This window comes from Camarhynchus parvulus, chromosome 13 (assembly GCF_901933205.1).
Source record: "Camarhynchus parvulus chromosome 13, STF_HiC, whole genome shotgun sequence".
Taxonomy (NCBI): Eukaryota; Metazoa; Chordata; class Aves; order Passeriformes; family Thraupidae; genus Camarhynchus; species Camarhynchus parvulus.
Window position 1 is genome coordinate 3,306,648 of NC_044583.1, and position 13,668 is coordinate 3,320,315.

Consider the following 13,668-nt stretch of genomic DNA (forward strand, 5'->3'; position numbering starts at 1 on the left):
TCCTCAACCAGGAGTAGGAGAACAGGCAAAGCCAGAAAGCAGGTGGGACCAGATGGAGCATTTTAATGATTTGGGAAGTTTCATCCATGCTTGCCCTGTTCCTGAACCCATCTTAGGTTTAGGAGAACCTGCCCTAATCACTTGTTGGCTCATGGGTTTGCCAAGAAGACACAGACCAGCAGCTCCTCCATCCCTGACAGGCCTGCCCCAGGCTTGCTTGGGCCCAGGGAGAGGGCCTGCAGGAGAAGCCAGCTGCAGGAGAAGCCAGCTGCAGGAGAAGCCAGCCCAGGGGGCTCAGAGGCAAGGCAGGAGGGGGCAAGCCATCCCTCCTTCCCCACAGGCATCTCATCCTCCAGCCCTGTGTCAGAGGCGCAGTGGGGGCTGCAGGACAGGCTGAGGGGACAAGGACATGGCAGCCTGGTCCTGTGTCCCCACTGCCCATGGTACCACCTGGACACTCCACCAGCACTACATCGACTCCCAGCATTTTGGTGGGAGGAGACACAATTACCCAGACCGATGTTTCACCAGGGCTGTCAGCACCAATGGCTGGCCAAAAGCGAGGCCAGCTGCAGGCTGCAAACCCCCAGCTCGGGCTGGTGGCACCTGTCACCTCTGCTAAGGCCCTGCTCAGCCGCTGTCGTCCGCCCATCGTCACCCAAGGGCTGAAGGCTCGCGCGCTCGGCGCCAGCCGCTGCCTCCCTGCCCGATAACACCGCAGCATCTTGCACTGAGTGGCCTCCTCCTGCTGTCACAGGCCGACCTATTTCTCACAAATCCTGACTGCTCTGCCCTTAAAACATCTTGACGCAGTGTTGAAGGCGGCCTTGGCACCGCAGCCAGTCCTGCTTAAGCAGGAGTAGCCGTGGCTTGGCGTGGGCTCTGCAGCGAGCCTGGGAGAGCAGCAGGGATGGGGAGCACTGATGTGCTCCTCAGGAACAATCAGGCATTGATCGTGGTCAAAAAGAGGAATACCATTGTTAAAAACAGACCAGACTCTCGGTACTAAAGTGATTTCAGCATTTTTTGTAATAAAAAGGAAAGGCCTAAAGCAAGGTGGCCCACAGGCTGAGCAGGAGCGTTCCCTCGAGGATGCTGCAGCGCCGGCGCTGGGGCTGCTCAGCAGTGATGGCCCTGATGGTCCAGGTGGAGCAGCACAGCTTCCCTGGGTCAGAAGCCCCTTTTTATCCTGTTTTTTGTCCCTTTGGATTGGTTTCTGTTGGGATCCTTATTTGCATGAAGATTTAAGGCACTTGATTGGCCCATGACAGTTCTGTCCAGGCTGGCTCCTTTTGCTTGGATGTGGTGCACTTTACTGAGGTGTAATTTCTTATAACTACCCTTTTAACCCCTTTACCATAACCAAACTAACAACGCTTAACAATTATCAACTATTTTACAACAGTTTCTGACCTATTTTTGACACCATGGCTCAACCAGGCTAGAAGGTCCTTGCTGCCCACAGCCCAGGGCTGCTGGGTGCTGTGGTTCTCTGCTGGGGCTGAAGGAGCTGGTGATGGAAGAGGTGTCCTCCTTCAGGCAAGCACAGCCAGCACACCCCAAGCAGTCACCCACTCTCTGGGGTGAGGAGGGGGAACCTGAGACCCCAAACCAAGACAGCTTCTCCAGGGAGGCAGCACCATGGAGCTGCAGGCAGGATGCCAGGCCTGGTGGTGCTCTGGTCCCCAGGGCAGGAGGACCTCAGGCAGTTTCTGTGCAGAAAGCACCCTGTGATGGCTGCAGCGACATCCCCAGCCTCCTGCAGAGCCGCAGCAGGGCGGCCAGCCAGGGCCCTTGGCCAGCTGGAGCTGCAGCTTTGCCTTGCTGGGGACACAGCTCATCCCAGGGTGGGCTGGTGGGATGCAGGAATGGGTGTCAGCTTCCACCCAGAGAGTCCTCTCCAAGGATGCTGCTGGGAAACATCCCCCTGCCCCAGCTCAGGCATGGGGAGATCTCAGTGTGTGGGGGGTTGGCAGGAATCCTGGAATTCCCAGAGGTGAAGTGATGCAGATGTCAAGCCTTTATCATGGATAAAGGATCTCCCATGGCTCCTCTTCCCTGAGAAAAGCCCTTTTCAGTCTTGCTCTGCTGCAGAGACAACACAGCATCCCTCAGACCTTGTGGGACCCTCCTCCCCTCTCCCACACCCAGCATGCAATGTTTGTGGGGAAGAAGCCAACACAGAGCTCACTCCCTGTGGAGAATGTGCAAAAAACGAGGCATCCTTAGCCTGAATTCAAAAGCTCCACAACCTTTTGGAAGAACTTCAGCCAAGGCTGGAAATGGGCCTGGAAAGCTGCCATGATGTGTGACACCGGGAAGGTCACCTGGCCAGCTGCTGGGGAGCAGAACTTGGGAGGCTTATTTCAATTAATGGTCCCAACTGGGCTGTCCCAGCAGCCCCAGGCTCCAGCCTGAGCAGAGCCAGATGTGTGTCAGTGAGCATCCCCCAGATGTGTGACAGTGAGCATCCCCCAGATGTGTGACAGTGAGCATCCCCATGCCTGGGGACCCCCAGGACACCTGCATTGGTCCATCCGACCACTGTGGGGCTGCCAAAACCCCAACCAAGCTGGTGTCAGCTCAGCCCAGGACATGCTGGGAAGCACCCAGTGATGGTGTTGGACATGCTGGATGGCTCTAACCAGGGCTGGCTTGTCCCCACAGCCCCCTGAGCTGTGATGTGCCCCTACCAAGGAAACCTGAGCAGATTCCACCATCCCAACCTCCCGCTGGAGCGGTGGGCGTGAACTGGCTCCCCTCCCAGCAACCAGGATTGGGTGCTCGTGGAGGTTCCCACTCCACCACCGAGGTGCTGCCGCGTCCCCTGCCCAGCCCCGTTCCCCCGGTGTCCCGTCCCCGCCGTGTTCCCGCAGTGGCAGCGGGAGGTCACGCCTGGCCGGCGGCGGGCCCGCCATCCGGCTCAGCTGAAGCACATTTTGTATTTTGTCCGGCGCTTCCTGCATCCTGCCCCATCCCCAGGCCGGGGGGGCAGGTCAGCCCGGGGTCAGCGCTAATTGCAGCCCGGGGGACGGCGGGACGAGGCTGGGACCAGCGCCAGGCTGAGACCCGGCACGGGGGACACGGAATGGGGACACCCTGCAGCCCAGCCCAGGACGCTACAAAGTGCTGGGGTGCCCCTGTGACAGGGCAGGACGTGTCTCTGGCACCACTGTGAGGGTTCCAGCTCCTGCTGCAGCTCACCCCAGAACCCATCCTCTCCAAGCCAGGCTACTCCACATGGAAAACATCACTGCTGGATCAGCCCAGGGTCTGGCCTCACCTGGCATCACCTGCTGGCACCTTCCCATGCCACCAAGGCCAAGCAGGGTTGGGGACACGGCTGTGCCCTCTGTGACAGCACGCGCTAGGGCCACAGGCAGGTTTGGTTGCCCTTCTGCTAACTCAGTTTAATGAGGATGTTAATTAGGAGAGACTCGAGGCCAGCCCTTGTGGTAGCGCCCAGGGTTGTCCCTCAGCGCCTTGCCGAGCTCGTTATCATCATCCCGTGTGCCCTGTGTCACCTGGCTGCCAGCAGGTACCCTGGGGACAGCAGCCCTGGGTGCCACTTCCCCAGCAGCAGCCGTGGGGACAGCCCAGCACAGGGCTGTGCCTGACAGAGGGTGAGCAGGGAGGAGGGGATGGGTTCACCCTCGGGGGATGCCTGAGGTCCTGCTCGTTAGGCAAAGCTCCAGGCCAGCACAGGGCCACCCTCCCACACACTCACCTGGGAGGCAGGGATGGAGCCCAGCACGGGGGTGAGCTGCAAGTGGGGTGGAGGGCAGCCAGCACCCCACATCCCACCTCCCCTCCTCCCCATCCCACTCAGAGGCAGGGTTTGAATCCCACATCTGATTCTTTTCTCCCTAAGCTGTTTACCTGCATGGGGAAGCTCCTGCTCCCTTTGTCCCCTGCTAATGTCCGTGTCCTCCCTGGCAGCTCCATATCCCTGCCAGTGCCCATCTCCCATCCTGACACCCATGGTCCCTGCCAGTGTCCTGCCAGCCTGGCACAGCAGGGCTTGCTGTGCCATGATGGCATTTCCCCAAGCACTGCTCCGTGCCAACAGCCCCAAGCACAGCCCTGTAGTGGGTGACACAGCCAGAGCAGGGTGACATTGCCAGCAGTCCCCAGCCCCAGCTGTGGGTGGGATGGAGCAGCACTCCCCTTACAGCTCCCCAGGGGATCAGGGCTGGGGAGGGGGCTCTGTGTGCTGCTCCTCAGGACACTCTCCCAGCATGGGGCAGGGGCTGGCTCCCTCCAGGTGCCAGGACTGTGCCTTCACACAGCCCCAACCCTTAGCCACAGTCATAAAGAAAGCAGCCAGACTCCTTTTTCCCAGCACACCCCCACCACATTCCTGCTAAGTGCTTTCGGCTGTGGAGCAGCACACCTTGGGAACCAGCTCCCAGCAGCCCCTTGCCAGTGCCACCCTGGTCGGAGCAGAGCCATGCACCAGAGCCCTGCTGGGGCACGACCAGGGTCTGTCTGTCTGTCCCTGCAGGCCTCGAGCTGTGTCACTCACCACATTGGCCCAGCCCCATCACTGTCACCATGTGCTGCAGTCATTCCCACACCCGGCCCAGGGCTCAGCACTGCTGTGACCAGAGTGCCTGGGCTCCAAACCACCCCGAGCTGCAGGAGCAGTGGGGGGAATGCCGCTGGAGAGGGCATCTGGGGCAGCTTTCCCCAAGGACTTTCTGCTCCATGCCAGCAGGTCGCTGCCGGGCAGGGACAGAGCCCACGCACCACCGTCACCCCCTCCTGCGGGTGCACATCTGGCCAGCAGATGCTGGCCCAAACGCTGGCTGGAGCTGGGGACAAAGGCTCTCGCTCCCTCCTCCCGGCAAGGCAGAGCCAGCACTGCCGGCTCCAGCCGGATCTTCCTCCTGCCAGGCTGGGAGGGCCCTGGACAACCTCCAGGGGACTGGTAGGAGGTTCCCAGCCCACCTGCCTGGCATGATTCCCAACACAGCACCCAAACACTGGCAGCACTTGTCCATGGCTGAGCCCATCCAACATCCCCTGCACCCCAGACAGCTCCTGCTGATCCAGTACCAACATGAGGCCAGGCTGGAAAGCCATCCCAGAGCCCACTCACCTTTGGGAGCTCATTTCAGACTTGTCCCAACAACACGAGCCTCACGGCAGTTCTTCATTGCATTTCAGTATTATTTCACCAAAACAAATTGTGCTGGCACTGCTGGGTAAAACTCCAAGCAGGTCAAGGAAATATCCCCAGGAGGAGCCAAGGCTGGCTTAGCCCAGGCACTGCCAGGATTAACCGTGGGGATTTAGCAGCCAGGGCGACTCCAGCTCAGCTCATCACACCGTCCCACCACACTCCGGCATTGTCACTGGCGAGGTCCCCACAGCCAGCAGGACCACAGCACGTGGGCCACCACCACTGCTGGGGGGCCTGCAGGGCTGGACAGAGGGGTGGGAGAGAAATAACCAAGCTGGAAATCATGACACAAAACATGCATTCATTTTATTCACAAAAACAGCCTGGATCGCTAAAACATTACAAACAGCATTTCAATTTAATGATGGAGAGAGAGCTGGAGAGACTGGGGGGTGAACAGAAGAGAAATATCACTTTGCGTAACTGCTTCAGCACAGGTCCTGCAATATTTGTTTTATTTTGATTTTAACTTCTGTAAGTTTACAAAAATTACTTCTAGGAGTAAACCATTGCAATTAGGAGGATTTTCTGTACGCAGCATTTCTTGTTCTATATTAATAAACTAACAACGATTTTTTTTGCCTTTTTTTTACTCTTTTTTTTCCTTTTCTTGAATTCCGCCAGTTGTGTAGCAATTGTTTTCTTCCACCTTTTATACCGACCCTCTTGTGGGTTAAACTTCCAGAGGTGAATGGCGAGGAGAAGGGATACTACATTGCTTTAAACATATTCTCATTTATAAACATGAAGTTGAGGCATTCTAGAAACTATCCACTCTATTGTATGATGGGAAAGAATCAAATAAAAAGTATAAATGAGGGTGCAATTAAACAACTGTGCTAAATTACAGTAGTGCTTATTAGTAACTAGATTTTAAAAGGTTACTGTAAATTTACATTCCCTACACAAGTACTGCATCTTTCACACATAAACAACATCAACACCAAAACACAGAAAGAAACTGATTGTCCATACTCTGTCTATTAAGTCTTGGTACTTTACAGATCCATTGTTTTTTTCTTTTAATTATTTTTTTGGTTTTTTATTTGAAAAGCAGTTAAATGTCTGACTAGGACTCGAAGATGTTAAAACGAACAAAAAAAAAAGGAAAAAAAAGAAAAAAATTATAAAAACAGGAATGAGATTTGCGAGAAAATATTTTTGGTTCTAAAGAGACACAGGTGCATCCATTCATTTCAGCCAAAAATCCCTTGCCTGAGACAACACAAGCAAGCAGTGACATTGCACTTGGATGACAGAGCTTTGGGATTCCCGTTCCTACTGGAACCATCTGAACGCGGCTCCTGTAGGAAGCATCACCTTCTGGAAAGGAAGAGAGACAGGGAGGGGGACAGAAGAAGAAGGGAGAAGGCATTAGGTCGGGTCCAGCACAGGTGTGCAGCACCAGGGCTGAGCAGCCACCCCTCACCCCCACCCCCTGCACCCCAGTCCCCAGCCTTGGGATGGATCCAGCCCAGGCTCAGCACCCTTTGGTGCTGCTCTACATGCCAAGATTGCCAACCCACGATGCCAGCAGGAGGGAGACCGGGGTCCCCCTGCTGCCAGGCCCCTCCCTGGCCGTGGGCCATTGTTCCCACATGCCTGTGTCCCCGTGTCCCCATGCTGCAGCTGGCACAATGGCACAGCCCCTGGCTTCCCCTCTGGCCAGCAGTGAGCACAGTGGCCAGGCTGTGGGCAGTCAGCATGGCCTGGCACAGCCCAGCACAGTCCCCTCACTGCCAGCCCCACAGTCCCTGCCATGGACGGACAGACAGATACCCAGAGGACAGGAGCCCAGGTACCAGATGGGTTTAGGAGCACATTTGGATGGAAACTGGGCTAGGGAGTACGAGTTGAATGGGCCTGGGGACACCAGAGCAGGACATGGGACATGCTCAGCCTCAAGGATCAACCTTGACCCCAAGAGAGCAGCCCCAGGCACCACCAGGTACCTCAGCCCCTCAACAGGGAAGAGGGATGAGTCCCACTAGGCTCAACCCACAGCCAACAAAGGGCCCAGCAACAGACAAGCTCTGTTAGAAGCCACCTCCAGGAAAGATAGTGTGGGGCCAAGCCCCAGTAGCACTGTGGTCCTCTGGAAGGAGAACCAGGGACATTTTCCATCTGGATGAGGTGGAAAGTCTGCACAATGTTCATGAGAACATGGCTGGAGTATGCAAGGACCACAACATCTCTCAGTGCCAACAGCCCCAAACAAAGCTGAGCTGTGCCAGCCAGACACAAAATCACCACAGGATCACCACACAATCACCTGAGAGGACCCTTCAGGTCCCACATCTCCAAACAAGCAAGGGACACCGATGGGAAAGAGGCCACAGGCTGCAGTGACAGGTGTGGGCCAGCAGACTGGCTGCCATGGGGCAAGCAGGGGCACTACTGAGCCCATGTGCAGCCTGTGTGTGGAACACCTCATGTAGCATCTAAGAATCAAACCAGGCACATTTTGGTCCCTAATTCCATGCAGGAGTCAGCCAGATCTCACTGGGTCCTTGTCTTGGATTGAGACACCAACCAAGCCTCAATGAAACACCTGAGCAGCATCACCCCATCCCTGCAGGAGGGTGTCCCCTTCCACAGCCCAACACAGGGCTTGGGCAAGGGCAGGGGCACAGGGGCCAGAATGGGCAGGAGCTGGTGGTGCCCACCAGGCTGCTGAGAGAGCCCACCTGCTCCTGCTCCCAGCCCATGCTGGGGAGCACATTGAGCTGAGGCCATCACAGGCATCACCCCTTCTCCAAGGTGTCTATGACACATAATCAGACACCTGGGGAGGCACAAGTGCCTGTGCCCAGCCATGCACAGGGCTGTGGCACTCCACCATGGCCACGCTGGATCCCACCCTAGGCACTGAGTGCAGAACAGGCAGAGCAGGGTGGACTCTCCAGCAAGGGCCACATACCCAGATCCATCACCCCAGAGGAGAGGAAAGAGGGGAGAGAGAGGGGGCTCTCATGGGTCTGGGAGGAGATGTCTGATAAATACCTCTGCTCCTTTATTATTAAAGGAAGATGGACAACCAGCTCTAATGTGGGTGCCCAGGAGAGATCCCCCTCATCCCCACAATCACAGACTCACAGAATGGTTTAGAAGAGAGTTAAGGCTCATCTCATTCCATCCCCTGCCATGGGCAGGGACACCTTCCACTAGGCCCAGGCTGCTCCAGGCCCCATCCAGCCTGGCCTTGGACACTTCCAGGGATGGGGCAGCCACAGCTTCTCTGGGCAACCTGTACCAGGGCCTCAAACCCTCATCATAAACATTTCTACCTTATGTCCAACCTAAATCTATCCCCTTTCAGTTTAACACGCTCACCCCTTGTCCTCCGCGGCTAGAGTCTGTCTGTGAGGCTGATGTGAGGGTGACAGTGACCCTCACGGGCTCTATCTGGGCCACCAGAGCTCTTCAGCACAGCTTCTCTGGGTGGAGAACAGCTCTGATGAGTCAAATCCCAACTATTCGTGGCCTTCATGTGACCTACAGCTCTGCAGACAAGGCCAGGGTGACCTGTGCAGGGCTGGCCAGCAGCCCCCACAGCATCAGCCAGGGTTGCTGGGGCTGGCAGAGCCCAGAGGAGCCTGGTCAGGGCAGGGACGTGCTGCTGCCTGCTCCCAGCACCTGGCCTGGCCGGTCCCAGAGCCCCAGGCAGCCCCAGCACAGTGGGACACCAGCAGTGACCGGTTCTTCGGGCTCTGTAGATGTGCAGATAAAGCTTAACAGCCACTGAGGGATTTAGCCCATTTTTTTACACCACCATAAAGGTTTAATTCTATTTTTTTTTACTGCTTGATTTTAGATCAATGTTTAATCGTAGCTGCAGCCCCTGTGTGGGCTCTCTGAGGACGTTCCTCTGGATGCACAGGGGTGGCAGGACAGAGTCACTGTCCTTCCTCTGGGGGGCAATGGCACTGCCCCCCCAGACAGGGACAATGCTTCACAAAGCCTTGTGAATGTTTCAGCCCCATATGAAGGGCCACAGAATGGCCCCTCCTATCCCAGTGGGCAGTACAGGGGTGTGGTGGCACCCCACCAGCACCAGCAGTCCATGGAACTCTGCATCCTGGCCCTCTCCAGACATGTCTCCAGCACAGCAGAGGTGCTGGTGGTTGCCCTACAGCTGGCCCATGGTATGAGCAAGGCTGGTTGACAGGTGAGATTCAAGAACCCAGCTTTGACCCAGGTGACCTGGGACATCGGCCGGGGTCATGGTGTCCCTGTCCCTGCCACAACCCTACCAAGGTCAACATACAGTGTGAGTGGATGTTCTGAGGGAGGGGATGGTCTATCATGAAAAGGGGATGGTGACGCCCTGGAGTGACCCACACCTGCTCAGGTGTCCATCCCACCTGCAAGGTGGCATCTCTCTAGAGCCTCAACACACCTGGTCATGCCCAGGGGGATGGGGCTCATCTCTGGTGGGCCCAGCTCTACCAGATGCAGAACCCTATTTCAGTGGCCTCAATTTCCCAGCCAGTCATGAGATGGAGAAACCCATCCCAGGGGTGACTGTTCCATGGGTTCCTGGTGCTATTTATCACCCCCAGACCCAGCACTGGGAGAAGGGAGCGACTGCTCCAGCTGCTGCAAGCTCCGAGTCTATTGACCCGCTTTAGGACTCTTTGGAAGAAATGAACTTTTTTTTTCCCTTTCTCCCTTTTTCCAGATCACTGACTCAGCAAATTAGAACAAGAATATAATTTAGCAATACAGCGGTTTTTGAAAGACACAGTCCCCCTCTCCTCATCCCCACCGCCCAAATAGATTTTTTTTCCCCTTCAGTATTCATTCAGAGCTGATGCTAATTGAAAAACGTAGAACGTGGCTAAAGGAGCAGCGGGCTTTGGTTGCATTAGGGCCACCAGAGGATGGGCAAAGCCCTTTTGCCAGGATGCATGATCCAGCTGATGTCCAGGTGACTTTTTAGCCTATCTGTCCCTCCATGGGGATGTGCTCACCAGGAGGAGGAAGCACACCAGCATGGCTGAGAGTGGGGTCAGCTCACAGAAAAATCAAACCTGGCTTCAGCACAGCACCTGGGTGTGCAGGAAGAGGGAGGCTCTGCCAGAGCAATGTGTGCATGGGGCACCCCTGCCCTGCTGGCACCCAGCCCCCAGCCATGCCACGCCACCAGCAGCTGCCCATGGCCCAGAATGAGTTTCAGACCCACACAATCCAAGTCACCAGACCTTCCCTGTAGTCCCCACATGAATGTCACACCTCCCCAGTGGATTTGGCAAGGTGGCACCTCAACCCAATGGCTCTCCTCCAAAGCCAAGGACATCCACAAGCAGGCCATGGTGAGCAGTGACAGCCTGAGCAGCTGGCCCACACCAGGGCACCTGGGCATCCCCAGCAGGAGCAGGGATGTGCCTGGCTCTGCTGGGTGCTGAAACAGGAGCACTGCTGCCACAGGAAATCCAGCTGCTGCCTTATGGAGTCATCCTGGCCCAGGGAGACCCAGCACAGCCACTGCACTGGGGATGCTGCCCAGTGCACACTGCAGCAGTTTGCTCCCAAAAGCAGGGATCGTTGTGCTCCTGCTCAGAGCAGAGTGAGCTGAGGGGCTCGGCTTTGGCTGAACTGTGGCCACAGGTTTGACCATCACCAATTACCCCAAGGTCTGCCCCAAAAAGTCATCCCCCTGCTCTGGGGTTAGATGTTGCTCCCAAGCTCAGGGAGCTGCCATCCACTGAGGACAGGGGATGCTGTCACCAACACCCCAGCAGAGCCCTGCTGCTGCCTGTGCTTGCAAAGGGGAGAGCAAAGTCCAGTGTGCCCAGGGAGAGACCCCAGCCCTCCTCCCCACATCAATCAACCCCAGTACATAGCAGGGGGTGGGGACTGGGAGCACTGGGCAGAGCACACATCTCAGGGTGAGAGCTGTTAATGGAAAAGGGAAAAATAAAAAAAAGTAAGAAGTACCAGGTGTTTTATTATCTAGGGCAAGATCCAAACCCAGGAGCGCAGCCCGAGGAGGGGTTAGGGTGCCTGAGAGGGGCCGGTTACCTCCAGTGCTGCAGAAGGCTTCTTTTTGAGTTCTTCACATTTTCGGAATTTGCAAATCTGGTGGCCAGTTTTGCGATTTCTACAACTGCTGCACTGCTCGCAGTTTATCCGTCTTCGGCAGGGCGGGCACATGCCGCATCTTTTCCGTTTCTTTTTCCCCGAATTGATGGCAGATGCCAACTCATTCTGCATGGGATACTCTGCCAAGCCAGCCATATGGAGCGCGCTCTCTGCCAGAAACACGCCGGCAGGGGTCATAATGAAAAGGCCTGGGTTGATGGGAAAAGCCCCCAGGTAAGGAAAATCAGAGGGGCCGTTCATTGTCTCTGCAGCTGAGACTGCCTCCATGTCAGAGATACCAGTCCCGTGCTCGCTTGTTAGAGGAAGATGCTCCTGTACCACTCTTTTGAGCATTTCTGTCGACTGAGCAAACTGTTGGAGGGCGGTCTGTCCTTCTGAGGAGAGCTCCGACATCCGGTCTAATTTGCTCAGCATACTAGAGATGTTTTTGTGCTTTGAGGTAGAATGACTTTTATCCACAGTTGCATCGTTGCCATTAGCTAAGGGGTGGCCTTTCTCTGAATGTTCGCTTACCGAGCTGCTGCTACCAAAGGTGGAATAGTGGGAGAGTGGACGGGACTTCTTAAGACTTTTGTTCAAAGGTTCACTTATTATTCCACTTTTGTTCCTCCTCTCGGAGTTGACAGGGGGTTGAGAGTCATCTTGGTTATTTTTTTCCGTCTCTGGCTTGTTCCCAGTGTCTTGATGGGAGCCCGAATTTGACATGGTGCCCGGAGCACAACAACCAAACCAACCCCAAAATTCAAAATTCAAAAAAAAAAAAAAAAAGCCGAAAAACCAAAAAAAAAACCCCAACAAAAAACCCAAAAACCCACCCTAATGCCAAAGTGAAAGACCCCCAAAGCCCTTCTGGTAGCACTGGCCCGCCAGCCACCGGGGACGCTCAGACGGGGCCGCGCATCAACGGGGCGTCTCCTCCCGCGCTGGCTGCGGAGGACTCAGGGTGCTCTCAGTGCACAGACATACTCTGCGGCTCTGGGACACACCACGCGGCTCTGCAAGGAGAAAAGAAAAGAGAGTTAGCGCTGGCAAGAGCCAAGAGGCTTTTCAAAGCGGCTCTTCCTCCCCCTGCCATGAAAATCTCAGCGCCGCGAACAAAGGAACTCCAGGGAACGGACCTCGGTGGAGATCCGTTCCGCTGCTCTCTAAAAGGGTCGCCATCCAGACACAAGTGGGGGGTCACAGGGGAAGTCCTGGCCTGGTAGCAATGGCACTCTGATACTTAAAGGCTGTCTGTGCCCAGCTCTCCTCCCCCAGGGACACCAGCCCCAGGGAAGTCACGGGGCTCATCTCCCGCTCCGCTCCAGCGGCGTGCGGCCCCACACTGGATGGGACGGCAGGAGCCAGCGCAATGCTCCTGGGCCAGGAGCTGGAGCTCATGCAAGGGGTGCCTGGTTCCCACCCTGCGGCCACCCCTGTCCCCCAGGCCAAGTGCCATGAAGGCAACAGCCCAGCTCCCACAGTCCCAGGGATGCTGCTCACCCAGCTCAGGCTAGGCTGCACCCCTTCTCCTCCTCCTCCTCCTCCTCCTTCTCCTCCTGGACCATTGTCCCTGAGCCAGCACAGGGCAGGGGAAGGAAGCCACATGGAGAGCAGTAGTGTCCACCTTCAGGTGCCTCAGGGATCCACAGCATCCTCCTCCAAACCCCACCAAGAGCTGCAGCGTTCACCCCAAATCCCATAGGGAGTTGCACCATTCAATTCTGAGTCACTTCCAGCATGCACTTCCAAATCCCATGGGCAGCCATGGTGTTCACCTCCAAATTCCCATAAGAGCTGCAATGTCCACTCCAAAATCCCATGGACAGCCATGGTATCCACTTCCTAACCCCACCAAGAGCTGCAGTGTTCATCTCCAAACCAAACAGGGAGCTGCAGCATCCACTTCCAAGGTTCACCAGGAGCTGCAGTGCCCACCTCCAACCCCACAGGGTGCCACAGCATCCACCTCCAAGCCCCAGTGCTGACCTCCTGCCATGCCCCAGCATGCCCAGCACACATGCCCAGCTGCTCCAGCAGCGCCATGGGCTCAGCAGTGACAGCAAGAGCCTTCCTGGAGCGGATGCTATGCTGCTGTCCCTGGGGCGACTCCGGGGCAGCTGGGTCCAGTGTGGCTGCAAACACTTGTTGTTGTGAAATTCCTCCTCCTCCTCCCTCCCAAGCACGCACGCACACAGGCACCGCCAAGTAATCAGGCTTTAGAGGAGAAAAGCTGCAGGGCTTAATGGAGCAGGAACCCACGTCCCCACCCCGGCGGCAGCTGGGGGAGGGTGGCACTGGGAGGAGGCCCCTTGCCCACCCCACCCCTCCATCCTGGCTATCCCAGCACCTTCCGCTCCAGGGCCCAGATGGGGATGTGGCCACGTGTGGAGAGCTCT

The 13,668-nt window shown here is 56.5% G+C and overlaps 2 protein-coding genes across 3 annotated transcripts in view; both read right to left on the bottom strand.

The window, feature by feature from the left end:
* Positions 1–5,466: 5,466 nt before the first annotated feature.
* The window catches only part of CXXC5 (CXXC finger protein 5), a 36,123-nt gene continuing 27,921 nt past the window's right edge, over positions 5,467–13,668 (bottom strand). For both annotated transcript variants that reach the window (XM_030957705.1, XM_030957706.1), the window contains exons 2-3: positions 11,210–12,285; positions 5,467–6,508 (exon numbers count right to left, since the gene is read on the bottom strand). In XM_030957705.1, coding sequence (XP_030813565.1) covers positions 6,464–6,508; positions 11,210–11,995 — 831 coding nt within the window. In that variant the 5' untranslated portion in view covers positions 11,996–12,285 and the 3' untranslated portion in view covers positions 5,467–6,463. The remainder of the gene's footprint in view (positions 6,509–11,209; positions 12,286–13,668) is intronic.
* The window catches only part of LOC115908841 (collagen alpha-1(I) chain-like), a 29,718-nt gene continuing 28,240 nt past the window's right edge, over positions 12,191–13,668 (bottom strand). Inside the window, exon 4 of the mRNA XM_030957701.1 lies at positions 12,191–12,285. Coding sequence (XP_030813561.1) covers positions 12,191–12,285 — 95 coding nt within the window. The remainder of the gene's footprint in view (positions 12,286–13,668) is intronic.